Consider the following 13,734-nt stretch of genomic DNA (forward strand, 5'->3'; position numbering starts at 1 on the left):
CTTATTTAAAAAACTGGCTCTTGTTTTCATTGATGTTTTCTATTGTTTTTTTGGTCTCTATTTTATTTCCTCTTTGATCGCTATTATTTCCTTCCTTCTGCTGACTTTGGGCTTTGTTTGTTCTTCTAATTCCTTTAGATAGTAGGTTAGGTTGTTTATTCGTTGAGCATCTTTATGATCATTACCTTGTACTCTTTATCAGGTAGAATTGCTTATCTCCACTTTGCTTAGTTCTTTGGCTGGGGTTTTATCTCATTTCTTCATTTGGAACGTATTCCTTTGTCACCTCATCTTGCCTGATTCTCTATTTTTACTTCTATGTATTAGGTCGGTTGGTTATGTTTCCCTGTATTGGTGAAGTGATATGTAGGAGACATCTTATGGGGTTCGCAGCGCACACCCTTCTGGTGACCAGAGCTATATGCTCTAGAGGTGTCCTCTTTATGGGCTGTGTGGGCCCCTCTCTTGTGGTGGGGTTGACTACTGTGAGCACACTGGTAGGTGGGTCCTGCCCGCATGCTGGTTGGATGCCAGGCCCTGCCTGGTGCAGAGGTTGACAGCTATTGGTGGATGAAATTGGGCCCTAACATGACTGGAAGTGGCTGCCTGGAGGCTCCAGGGCTATTGCTGGCCTGCTAGTGGGGGTGCCTTTGGCTTGTGCTAGACCTCTGGTTGATGGGGCTCTGTCCCCACATGGCTGGTGGACTGTGGAGTCTTGGACTGCTAGTGAGTGAGGCCTGATCCCAGCATTAACAGGCTAGAAGGAGGACTTGAAACTGGTGTTTGCCAGCTCCAGTGCCCCTGTGGGAGCACAAGCTCCCAGAAATGGCTATTGGCAGCACCTATGTCCACAGGGTGAGTCCCAGTTGCCTCCTGCTTCTCCAAGAATTCCTCCAAGGTCAAAAAGTGCATCTGACCTAGGCTTCTTTCAAATTACTGGGTTTGGGAGTGTGTGATATTTTGTGTGCACCCTTTAAGAAAGGAGTCTCTGTTCCCTACAGCCTTCAGGCTTTCCCAAATGCAAGCCCCATTGGCCTTCAAAGCTGGGTATTCTGGGGTCTCATCTTCCCAGGGCAGGACCTCTGGGCTGGGGAGCCCGATGTGGGGTTTGGACCACTTGCTCTGCAATTGTGATTATCCTCCTGTTTGTGGGTCACCTACCTGGGGTATGGGTCTTGACTCTACCTCATCTGTCCTTCCTACACATCTTGTTGTAGTCCCTTCTTTACATCTTTAGTAGAAGATCTTTTCTATTAGTGTTCAGGTCATTCTCATCAATAGTTGCTCTGTAAATAGTTTTAATTTGAGGGATGCCTGTGGGAGGAGGTGAGCACAGGGTCTCCCTACTCCACCATCTTGGCCACTCCTATTCATCTATTGTTGATCAGAATTTCCTAATTTCTATAGCAAAAAAATCCACTGACTACTTAATTTCCATTCCCTATCCACCTGTTTCCTTCCAGCAGAACCTCAGTTTGTTTAAGTATCTGTTAAAAAAAAAACCTTATTTTTAGGGATATATTCCTTACTTTAGTTCCAAGTCTTCAGTAATGCTTGGTATAAATCAGTGGTTTTTCAATTGGAGTATGGTCTTTTCTTTTCTCCTCTGGAGACATTTCACAGTGTTTGGAGACATTGTCACAGCTGGAAGGGGGTGCTACTGGGATGTAGTGGGTAGAGAGAGGTCAAGGATGCTGCTAAACATTCTACAATGCACAGGACATCACCACAGCAAAGAATTTTCTGACCCCAAACGCCAATAGCGTTTAGGTTAAGAAAGCCTGGGCTAAATCTTATTTCCCTTAAGAAAAGAAGGTAATGTCAGTTTCCTTAGCTTATGATTGGTCTATGGGTGTCATGAATCCTCACTTCTGGTCAGTGAGATCTAAGTGGAAGTCTGCTAAGTGGGGCTTCCAGGAAGAAGAGCGACAGACTCAGGTGTCATGCAACTCTGCCCTTTGTCCTTTCCTACTGTCCTCCTCTCAATGTGGACATGATGCTGATGCCAGGAGATGTGTCTGCCATTTGGGGACCACCAGGTAGCGATCCTGGAGAGGAAAGTTCAGGAAAGAAAGAAAGAGCTAGAATGCCTGATTACATCATTCTAGTGCAGCACCAGCTGGGATTTTCTTTCCCTGGACTCATGTGATACAGATCATTCCCTGCTTAAGTCAATGTGACTGTATTTTCTTTATTTGCAGCTAAAAAGCATTCCTTACAAATACACCTGAAAGAGGTGGAGTTAGTCCAACTGGCACACATATCCCAGGATCTGGGTCCACCCCAACACTACTGCCTCTACTTCTCTTACCCCTACAACTCCTTTGGAAATTCTGGGCTCACCACATTGCTGCACATGTGCCGTAGAAAGGCAGTGCTCTGTGCCACTCACAGAATGACTGAGAAATAAATGGTACTTGGAGCGCACTGTCTAGCTCTGCTTGACCTGCTATTCCTTTTATTAGTCCAGACACCATGCCCTGCTCCTCCTCAGGAACCATGTGTGAGGTTGCAGAAACTCTGATGTGAAGGGCTCAGGACACATACAGGAACTGAATCAAGGGTTTCTTGGGGTTTGGGGGTCTAGGGGTCTACCCCATTGTAAGGTGGTAAGCCTGTTTCCTTTTAACCACTGGGGAAGTGTTCCCTGGCATGGGTCCCTTCTGCTCATGCTGTAGCATGTGACCTAGTGAAGTGACACACCTCACTACCTCTAATGATGTAGCCCAGCTCTCAACCTTCCTCTGAAAAGTTACCTTTGCCTCACCCATCAGGGCATGGCCTCAGGTACATGAGGCCTGTTTCCTGGGAGTTTTTGTCCATGGACAAGCATCCTGTCCTCTTGTTAATTACCTTTGGGAGCCTCGCTATTCTCTTGTTTGCCCTGACTGATTGCTATAATAGGGAGAATCCTGGGGTAGTCGCCAGCCCTTTACAGTCTGAAGCTGGCCCTCACTCTATGTGCCCTGCCAGGGTGTATTTGATTTTTGCTAAGAGCTCCTCAGATTCCATCGATGTCCCTTTCTACTCCCTTGGGGTGAGGCTTGGGGGAGGGTATGTCTGGGAATAGCATGAAGGAAACCTCTAGGGTGTAGGGAATGTTCTACATCTCCATCTAGGTGATGGCTATATGGGTGTATATATGTAAAAATTCATTGTACTTAAAATCTGTATGCTTTACTGTATGTTATACCTCACTAAAAACGTTTATGTATTTTTAAAATGTAAAACACAACTGAATACAAAGAAGGCCCACCCGGTCTGTGGCAGTCTTAGGAAACACCTCAAGTTGGCCTTTGCTGTAGGAAACCCAGAGCGGCGTTGAAAGGCTCGTGCTCCAGCCCCACGTGCCCGGAGCCAGGCCAGGGGCCGAGTGCTGTGGAGGGACGAGGGTCCACCATGAGCAGCAGGTCAGCTCCAGGAGGAGGGCTGGGGGCACTGCCTGGATGAAAAGCATCCCCAAAACTGACGAGGCCAATGAAGATGCCCCGTAGGAATAACTGCCCAGATACAGCTTAAACTGTGGGGACGGTCTCTCTACCCCAGGCAGCAGCAGGAAGAGAAGCAGCACATTCCTGGCAGGATAATGGGCCCCACTCCTGACCCCTGGGGAAGCTGAGAGCATGGAGTGGGCAGGGAGCCAGAGAATGAGCACTGAGCAGCCAGTAGCCTCGGCTGGTGAGCCAGCCCACACAGACCTGGGGCTTGGGGCCAGTCGGCTCTCCCCCGAGGCCGCGGAGAGGCAGGCGCGATGAGGACAGTTAGGGTTGCCTCCATCTAGGGTGGAAGGGGTGGGGCTAGTGAAGGGAGCAAGACTCCCCCTACAAGGAACCATGTCATTGGAGCATCGTTCTCTGAACTGGGAGGCAGGGAATTTGACCTCTGTCTTGGGCCTCCTTTCTGAGAAGGGCCTCCTGGGCAAGGGTGGAATTTTTGCAAGAATCTCAGAGATTTCTTGGAGGGAGGGTTTTGTGCAGTTCCCAGCTGGGCTGTAGACATGACCAAGGACCTCTGATGATCCTTCCAGTGCATGTCTGCAGGAAGATAAGGACAGAGCCAAGGGAGATTGAACTCTCAGGAGAGAGGGAGCTGGGATACGGTCGTACCCAACAAGTCCTAGACGGGAGGAGAAATGCCGAGCACGCTGTGATGTCTTGTGCTCAGATGTGTCCCCAGTCCAGTGTCCAAAGGGCTCATGCTCCAGGCCCCAGAGTGGTGGGTGGGGACTGTAAGTAGAAACAACAGAAGCCAAAGAAGAGAAATGCCTGTTTTTCACTAAGGAACCAGCGCATATGTTGCAGCAGTGTGAACGACCGACACCAAAGCGACGGGAGAGACACAGTTCCTTATTTCGAGATGAGTCCAGAGGCCCAAGTTCCTCTGGCTGCTGAGGCTGAGACGGAGGCGTCTGCCCAGGCCGCGTAGTCAGTGGGGGAGCGGCAGGTGGTGGGGATGGCTCAGCTGTGAGCACAGCAGGCTGTGGGTTCCCAGTCCCCTCGGCCCAGTCCTAAGAGGCAGCATTGGAGATGTCGGCAGAGGTCAGTAACAGCAGCTGTGCCAAGACAGGAAAAAAGGAAAAAACAAAAAAAGAGAGAGAGAGTAAACGATTTCCCCGCTTAGAAGATGAGTGAGCTAATTCTTAGCTACTCCCTAGGCCCTTCCAGGGACACTCCAAGATTATCGCCAAGGACTTAGCAAGAAGCTTGAGTTCCTCAATCACAGATAGAGGAAACAGTCTGTTGTGAATATCAGTGTGATTGTATTTTAAACAGAAGGCACGTGGTCTTGATACACATGGAATACGTTTGGGTCAGGATGATGGGCACTGGTTTGAGATTCAAATATGGTAAATTTCATCGAGTGATGGATTAGGTGAACTCAAGGATAAACGTTAACAATGGTCATCAGTAGGGTGATGCTGTAGACTAGAATGTTTATGTCTCCCTAAAATTCATATGTTGAAACCTAATCCCCAATGTAATGAGATTAGTCCCTCAGAATAGAGGCCCTAGAGTGCCCTTGTCCCTCCCACCTTATTAGGACACCGTGAGAAGACAGCTGTCCATGAACAAGGAAGGGGGCCCGCACCAGACACCAAATTCGCTGGTGCCTGTATCTTGGACTTCCCAGCCTCCAAAACTGTGAGAAATAAATGCTTGTCACCCAAGCCTATGACATTTTGGAATTTTGTTCCTTCCAATCCCAACTCCCAAAGGATCTAAATCCGGCTGCACGCACAGAAGATTCTTTATAAGATAAAGATTGCGCTTGTAACCTGAAGGACCAAAATCTACCTTGACAAGCCCTGTAAGGTCTAGAAGGCTGTACTTATAGTTTCTCAGAGCTGGTACAGAGCTATTACGGGGGAGTCAACGACAGCCAAGGGTGGTGACTCATAGGAGGGCAGCAGGCCTTGAACCTAGATTTTCCTGGAGGAAAGCAGTCTAGCTGGCAGAGTGTCTGCAGGGATGGTAACAGATGGAGATGAGCAGGTGGGTGCCTGGGGGTGGGGGTTGTCTAAAGTCTCCCGGAAGTAACAGGTATATTATAATGATCAGGTGGAACTCGGAGATGATGGGAAATTCAGGAGCAGCTGAAGCTCAGAAGTCCGGAGGGGAAGGCTCGATGGACATCAGAGCTGTCAGTAGACAGCAGCCCACATGCCATCGCAGAGGACTCGGGAACAGGGGTCCAGACAACGGGAACAGGGACTCAGGCACATGGGACCAGACAGGGACTGGCCCTGAAGTTGCTGGAGGATAGAGGTCAGGGATACGGCAGATACCGGTCAAGGATGGACTGACAGCCATGGGGACTTAACTCCGGGACTCACTGGGCCAAGCCCTGGGGGCCGGACCCTGCTTTGTGGTCCTCTCTGGGCCTCTGGTCGACCAAGCCTTGGCCTGTCACATCCGATACTTCTACCCTGAATGTTCTGTGCAGGTATCTCCCTCTGCCGTATCCTCGACAAGCTGCATGTGGCCAAATCCATAGTTTCAGAGCCCCTGGCCGGCCCAGCCATAACTTATTTAAGCCCAGTTAAAGGTTTATCTTGGGCCTTTCCCATGCAGTCACTTTTCCATTCATGACTGTAGGTAACCACACCACGTCATGACTCTGCAAAGCTTGCGCTCAGCTCTTTCTTTGGCAGATCGGTGCTGAGGTCACCCTGAGGCCTTCCACTCCACCCGCGTGTGCTGTTCGGCCCACCCCACCCCGGTCCTGTCCTATTTACTCCAAACTCCAGCACGACCTTTGGTGGGCATCTGTGTCTGTATTTCCAGTACTCTTTCCTTGTTTATCCCGGCATCTAAGGTGAGGGGACCAGGGATGTCCTGTGTGCTGTGGGGGAGGCTGACTTTCTGTCCTTCCCAGCTATAAGGATGGACAGTTAAAGGACCAGTGCAAAGAGGCCAGGTCCCTTATTCATTTGTAACAGAGAGAAATACCTGGGGGTTCCCACAAAGGGGTTTAGACCAGTTCCAAAGAGAGGTCTGGGAGGCCTTGTTCGTACGCTTGGATCCCAGGGATTTTCATGGTGCCGGCTGGGCCAGAATAGGCCTCCTTAGAACTCACCATCAATTTGCAGACGACAGAGGTGTGACCTCAGACCCGAAAGCTTAAGTCTGTGCTGTGGCTAGTGTCTTTTTGTTATTTATTTATTTACGGCCCAAATTCTGAAGGGATTCGTCAAGGGCCACCCTAAAGAGAGGCCCTTGGAAATGAGACGTTCTAGGAGAGACACGTCCTCCATTGCACCATGTTGGTGTGTGATGGCGTGGACGGCACATGGATGGGAACCCAGTAACTTGAGAGAGGACAGTGCAGGCAGGGAGGGCTCATCTGCTAGACCACGGAGGCAAGAAACTTTATTGTTCTAATCCAGAGGGAGAAAGTGTCTCCCGTTTTTAGATTACAGAGCTGGATCGTGGGTCAAAAAGTAGAAGGTGGAGGTCTGAAATGAGCTGCTTCCCATCGGCAGAGGTGGGCTGGGTCCCTGAGCTCTGGGTTCAGGTCAGCGGTCCCGTCCAGGCAGGTCTGCTCTCCACGTGGCCGACCTGGAGGTTCAGAGCCCAGGGAGCTCCCCACAGATGGAGAGTCTCAGGAAGGACAGAATTTGGACTTGGAAACAGGAATTGGGGTCAATAGCCAGTGCAGTACCTTTAAGAAGAAAGAGAAGCGTTTTATTTAAAAGATCACTTAATGGCTCTAAGACCCCTAAGTAGAGTGGATATATTATGAGTTGCACCTAAATTAGATGTGATGTTCAAGACAAGTTGACTAGCCAGAGACTTGGGAACAAAATGGAAGATCTCATCGGTGCTGCACTAACCGGTTCCGTATGGCTTTTCCTATTTCTTTTATTGCTCTTTAAGCATCCTTTTTAACCCCCCAGCCTCTCAAGCTCTCTGTGTTTTCCTGCTGGAAGTTCCTGTTATGAAGAAGCCTTGTTCAATGGGTTAGTTTATGCTAAGATGTAAGTGACAGGCAACAGCTTAATGGGAAGTGGTTACTGACTCTATCTGGAGCAGCAGGCAGATTTTGCAGTCTTATCTGGTAGCTTTCCAAGACCGTCACCATTGATCCCCCAGCCATATCCCCAGCAGGGATGCCAGCCACTGAGCTGTTCCTTTCCCAGCATGTGGTCTATAACTATCAGGGTCCTGCCTTCCAGCATCTGGACAGCCAGAGAAAGAGGAGGATTGAGGACCCCAAAGAAGTGGGCCTCCTATGGGGGATGCCCGACACAGTGCTCCTTGGGCAGGGGGAGGGGAGGAGAGGATGAAACTTTGGGTCAGGTGAGAGTATCACCAGCTGTCAAATTCCGATGGTGAAATGACTGTCCTCAACCTTCTGGTAAAGCCAAGTTAACTCTGCTGCCTGTTCTCAGTGATCCCTGGCATCAGGAAATCTTCGCTGCCACCAGGGGGAAATGCATTTCACGGCTCATTATTTTTATACCCAGTAGCAAAGAAAACTGTCATTAGAATTTGCTAAGCACCTAAAAATCATACTGCACCATTTGCCTCAACCGTGGTCTTGAGTTTCTAGTTAAGTTATTAACACACCTTCTTTTTGCTCTTGGACAAAGTTGGTGGGGACCTGTCGGCACACGTCCTTGATGGGCACTCCATACTGGGCTAAGTTCTTGACCCGGCTGGGTAAAACAGTGTAGGTCCGGCCTCGAGTGGATGGATAATGCTTTAAAGCCTGGAAGAGGTGGCACTTCAAAACGGTGAGACAGCAGATAGAGGTGGCGCAGCAAGGAAGAAGAGCGAGAAACCTATTCCAGTGCACAAAAATAGCCATGAACTTGCCCTTGAGTTTTGTCTATAGCAGCAATACCCTGTCTGACCACAAGGTGATGACATTACTCCAAAAAAATCTGTGTGTGAGCCTGTGTGTCCCTGTAACGCTGTGCTCCTTTCACCCTTAAATTCTCAACTCTTCCAGCCTCCAGTGCTTTTCTCATCTCTAAAATAATGTGTTTCATTTATATCATGCATTTACTTGTTATAAATCAGATGAGGGGAATACTTCCTACCTCTCTTTAAAAAAATTGACAAATTGTTTTATTTATTTTTATTTTGTTTATTTATTTATTTTTGCGGTACGCGGGCCTCTCACTGTTGTGGCCTCTCCCGTTGCGGAGCACAGGCTCCGGACGCGCAGGCTCAGCGGCCGTGGCTCACGGGCCCAGCCGCTCCGCGGCACGTGGGATCTTCCCGGACCGGGGCACGATCCTGTGTCCCCTGCATCGGCAGGCGGACTCTCAACCACTGCGCCACCAGGGAAGCCCCTGTTTTATTTTTATGTGACCCAAAATGCATTCTTTTCCCCAAGAATCAGCATTCATTTTGCCCAAATGTCCTGGGCGGGTTATTTAAGCAAATGGTGCCGGATTTCAATGATTTGCCAAGGACCTCCTGCTGCTTTTGAATTTATTTGACAGCCCTTGTCATTTAAGAGGCTGGGAGGGAGAGAGCTTCAGCAGTCTGGGTTCATTTTAAACTAAAGATAACACGTGTGTATGTGTGCAAAGGGTGTGCAGGGGAGGAGAGAAGGCATGAGGGTAAAAATACTCTATTAGTTCACTCTAATATTTATATTCAACGACTTATATCCACTAACATGTAGCTCACACCCCTTTTGGAATAAACTAAAATTATGTCATTGTATGGAGTTTTCAGTGGTCCATTTTCATTCATATGATGTAATTTAAATGGGCCATGGACTGAACTTGGAGTCCTTTGCACGGTGATAGAATTTCATGAGCATTAAGAACAAGTACGAACTGAATTCCCCTGTGTATACAGCACCATCCTAGGAGGTCAGGATGTAGAGTTGGAAAACACCAAACTAGGAGGGGACCACAGTGAGCTGGTTTCACTTACCTGGTGGTCCAGGGCCTTACTAATATCGTCCAAAGTTGGACAGCTTCATCCATCTTGGCTAGGACACAGGCCATCTTGCTAAACAGCTTAGCCACCAGAGGGGCTTAAAGCAACACAGCAGAACCCTGTCATTCATTCAGTCACAATATAGTAGCCTCCTGCTTGCCGTCAGTGCTGCACATAGCTGGTCCTTCAGACTGTGGCATTGAGCATCCCGGCATAGCGCGGCCCTGGGCGGCAGAGCAAAGCACTAGCAGCAGGACTGACAGTGCACACAGGGCCCTGCTGCCCCCGAGGGGCCGTGGCACTGTCGCTGCTGCAGGCACCATGGGAAGGTATCCCCCGGGGCACTCTGCATACCCTTAACAGACTAGTGGGACTGGAGGGGTAGGGCGTCAGCCCCAGAAACAAAGCTAAATATAAGGTCCTGTTCATGGCCCTCAGCCGCCTCCATGACCCTCAGCTTCCCCATCTGTAAAGCAGGAAAACAGACCCTCTCCCACAGGGATGCCATGAAAGGATGAGACAAGATACTGCCTGCTTGTGAAGCCAGTGTGTGAGATAGAGTGCTCTCTGGAGGTACAGGGTGAGGAGAGGCCTCGGTCCAGACCTCTAGACTCAGATCCTGGCTCTGGGTCTGCCACTGACCACCTCTTACGTGGCCCTGGACCTGACCTTCAGCCTCTCTGAGTTTTGCAGTAAAGCCGAGGTTCTCCAGCTGAGTCTGACTGAGCCCACCTCCCTCCTCCAGTTCTGACTTCCATTCCATAGAGTGGCATTTTGTGACATCTTTCGTTGGAAGAAAAGTCTCTATGGCTTAAAACAGAGTTGGAAATCCCTGGACTGCCTCCCTTTAAGGAGGACTAGGGAACCGTGTCCTCAAGGAAATCAGGAGCAGGTCAGGTGAAGAGTGAGGGGGATGGTGTTTGGGAAGGAGAGCATGGGAGGTCCAGGCAGGCACAGAGAGAAAGCCTGTGTTTGCGGGGTGTGTCCTGAGATGTCCAGTGTGCAAGTAGGAGGGGAGCTTCCAAACAGCAGGGGCTGGACAGCAGAAGCCCATCCAGGGAGTAAGGAGTGTGGGCTTTTCCTTCATTTAATCCTCTCAGAGTCCTTTCCAGTAGGAAAGACAGCTGTTGATTCTGCTTGACAGATGAGGAAACCGAGGTACACAAAGGCTGAGCCATATCTCTGGTTATAGAGCTTTACTATCAGGGAGGTGTCCCTCCCCAATCCTGCCTCTTTCTGCCAGGTCCTACCTCACCGTACCCAACCATCTGGGCAAGTGGAAGCGAGGTTTCTAAAAGTGAAAATAAATTACTCTCCTGCTTTTGAAATAAACTGATTAAAATCTGAGATCAAGACAAAAGACCTCCATAGCACATACCAGTTATAAGAAATCTGGGTTCTGGAAATGGCTCTCTTATTTCAGAGGCCTTCAGGAGCCCTGTGAAGTCAACGCAGGAGACGAGCACAAAAGGATGTGGGATCCCTAGAGATCACAGAAGTTCCCACTGCGGTCACTGGCTCAAAAAGAAGTCACTGCAGATGCAAGAAAGCTGGTCCCTTGTCTAAAGAGATGTATTCCCTCAAGATCCTAAACCCAGAGAATGTCTATGTAGACAGGGTCCTCTTCTCTCTGGAAAAGCACAAGGCAAAATGCTGGAGCAGTCAAGGCTTTCTTTGGCATTTATAATGAACGTGTTCCACATCTTACATTCTCGTAGTCCAAGATACAGAGATACAGAGATATGGGTGGGAAGGAAAGAAGAGTCAAGATGACTCCAAGGTACAGAGATATGGGTGGGAAGGAAAGAAGAGTCAAGATGACTCCAATAGCACTGACCTTAGTGGAGAGAAGGATGGCGGCTCCATTCACTGAGATGGAGCCTGTGGGCAGCAGGTGGGCGGGGGTGGAGATCAGTTCTGAACGTGTTGACTTTCAGATGATTAGGCATCAAGTAGAGAATTGGATGCGTGAGTCTGGGGTCGAGAGAGAGAGTTGGGCTGGACATACACACCTGGGAATGTTTAGAGCCGAGACTGTATTCAAAGCCATCACACGGTGGGTGAAATCACTAAGTGAGCTAAGTGTAGACAGAAAAGAGGAAAGGTCCAAGGACTAAGGTCTAGGACCATCCACATTTCGAGGCTGGGGAAGTGAAAGGGAGAAGGCTGGTCAGAATGATGGAAACGAACAGGCAAACGTGTGTGTCCCGGAGGCTCACTGAGGGCCACAACGGTGTCAAATGCTGCTGTTTTCTCAGATAAGAGGTCTGAGAAATGACCTTTGTGTTTAGCGTTGTAACAGTCATTAGATTCGTTAAGGGCAGTTTCAGTAGTGTCTTTGGGCTAAGCCTGATCTCCAGAACATCAATGACAGCCGTCCACTGGATGGATCTGCTGGGACCCAGGCATCCATTGTCCATGCCTTTCGAGGTATGGTCAACATCCCAGTCAACAATGCTTTGATTGAATGGGATGGAAGCTTGGACTACGAGAATATAAGATGTGGAACACGTTCATTATAAATGCCAAAGAAAGCCTTGCCTGCTCCAACATTTTGCCTTGTGCTTTTCCAGAGAGAAGAGGACCCTGTCTACATAGACATTCTCTGGGTTTAGGATCTTGAGGGAATACATCTCTTTAGACAAGGGACCAGCTTTCTTGCATCTGCAGTGACTTCTTTTTGAGCCAGTGACCGCAGTAGGAACTTCTGTGATCTCTAGGGATCCCACATCCTTTTGTGCTCGTCTCCTGCGTTGACTTCACAGGGCTCCTGAAGGCCTCTGAAATAAGAGAGCCATTTCCAGAACCCAGATTTCTTATAACTGGTATGTGCTATGGAGGTCTTTTGTCTTGATCTCAGATTTTAATCAGTTTATTTCAAATCTTTTCAGCTGTACCTTCAAAATATATACAGAATTAAATAACGTCTCATCAACTCTGCTACTACCACCCTCGTTTAATCCGCCCCCCCCGGAATCTTTTGAAAGCCTCCTAACAAGTGTTTGTCAGAGCACGCTGGTTAAATCCCAAGGCAGACCAAACCCAGCTGTAGCTTCCTATCTCATGCAGTATAAAAACCACATGAGTTACAGGGACCTACTGGGTCCCACAGGGTCAGACCCCTGTTACCTCTCTGCCTTCACTTGCAACTCGTGTTCCTCTCACCTGTCAGCTCCTGCTACTCTGGCTTCTTCACTGTTCTTTGCTCAGGGCCTTTGCACATTTTGTTCCATCTGTCTGGAACGTTTACTCCCAGGAATCTGAGTTTTGCTTCTTCATCCTTTTTTTTAAACATCTTTATTGGAGTATAATTGCTTTACAATGGTGTGTTAGCTTCTTCTTTATAACAAAGTGAATCAGTTATACATATACATATGTTCTCATATCTCTTCCCTCTTGCGTCTCCCTCCCACCCTCCTTACCCCACTCCTCTAGGTGGTCACAAAGCACCGAGCTGATCTCCCTCTGCTATGCGGCTGCTTCCCACTTGCTATCTATTTTACATTTGGTAGTGTAGATATGTCTGTGCCACTCTCTCACTTCGTCCCAGCTTACCCTTCCCCCTCCCCGTATCCTCAAGTCCATTCTCTAGTAGGTCTGGCAGGAGGGGAATAAAGACACTTCCTCATCTTTTGTGATCAAGATGTAACCTCCCTGGGAGCCCTGTCTACGACTGAGGATGCCACCCCTGACATTCTCTTTCCCCTCTTCCTTTCTTTTTCTCTGTCATACTGATCAGTCTATACAGTTTGCCTCTAAAAATCATACCGTTTCTTCCTGTAGGACGTAAGCTCTCTGAAGTTAGGGACTTCTGTCTGCTTTGTTTACTGCTGTATCCCCAGCCCATGAACCAATAGCACCTAGGTCCTCAACCAATGACGGTGAGTGAAGCAGTAAATAATTTCCGTAAGTGTCCTCAACCAAAAAGAGTGTCACGAGAGACAATAGCAATGAGGACCCAATTCAGATGCCGGGGGAGTAGTTGCGGAAGGGTCAGGCCTTTCTGAGAAGTGACTTTTGGGCTAAGACCTTCCAGAAGCCTGGGTGTGGCCAGTTAGATGTGTGGGGTTGGGTGGGGAAGCAGCCTGATCCACGGTTTGGGTTTGCTGGGGACCGAGAGGTTTCTTGAGTGCCAGAGGAAAGCGCCTGGTGAACCAGGCTGCGTGGATCACTCTGCAGGAGGGTGTCCCCAGCAGAGGCTGGGAAAGGTGCCAAGGCTCGGCGGGAAAGGTGGGGGGTGCAGGCTGGGCGGCCGTGAAGGCTGGGCCTGGGTGATTTTCTATTGTCTGTGTGATGGGAGCCACCAGAGGGTCTTTAAAAAACCTCTTCTAGC

General features: G+C 49.1%; 1 protein-coding gene across 1 annotated transcript; it reads right to left on the reverse strand.

Annotated features, from left to right (window-relative positions):
* Positions 1-7,066: 7,066 nt before the first annotated feature.
* Positions 7,067-9,616, reverse strand: LOC307196038 (gastrokine-3-like; the record flags this gene model as incomplete). Its single annotated transcript, XM_079940770.1, is given in 5 exon segments — positions 7,067-7,161; positions 8,070-8,211; positions 9,396-9,436; positions 9,439-9,498; positions 9,562-9,616. Coding segments are annotated over 5 exon segments (393 nt in total).
* Between the last annotated feature and the right edge of the window lie 4,118 nt (positions 9,617-13,734).

This window comes from Stenella coeruleoalba (assembly GCF_951394435.1).
Source record: "Stenella coeruleoalba genome assembly, chromosome: 13".
Taxonomy (NCBI): Eukaryota; Metazoa; Chordata; class Mammalia; order Artiodactyla; family Delphinidae; genus Stenella; species Stenella coeruleoalba.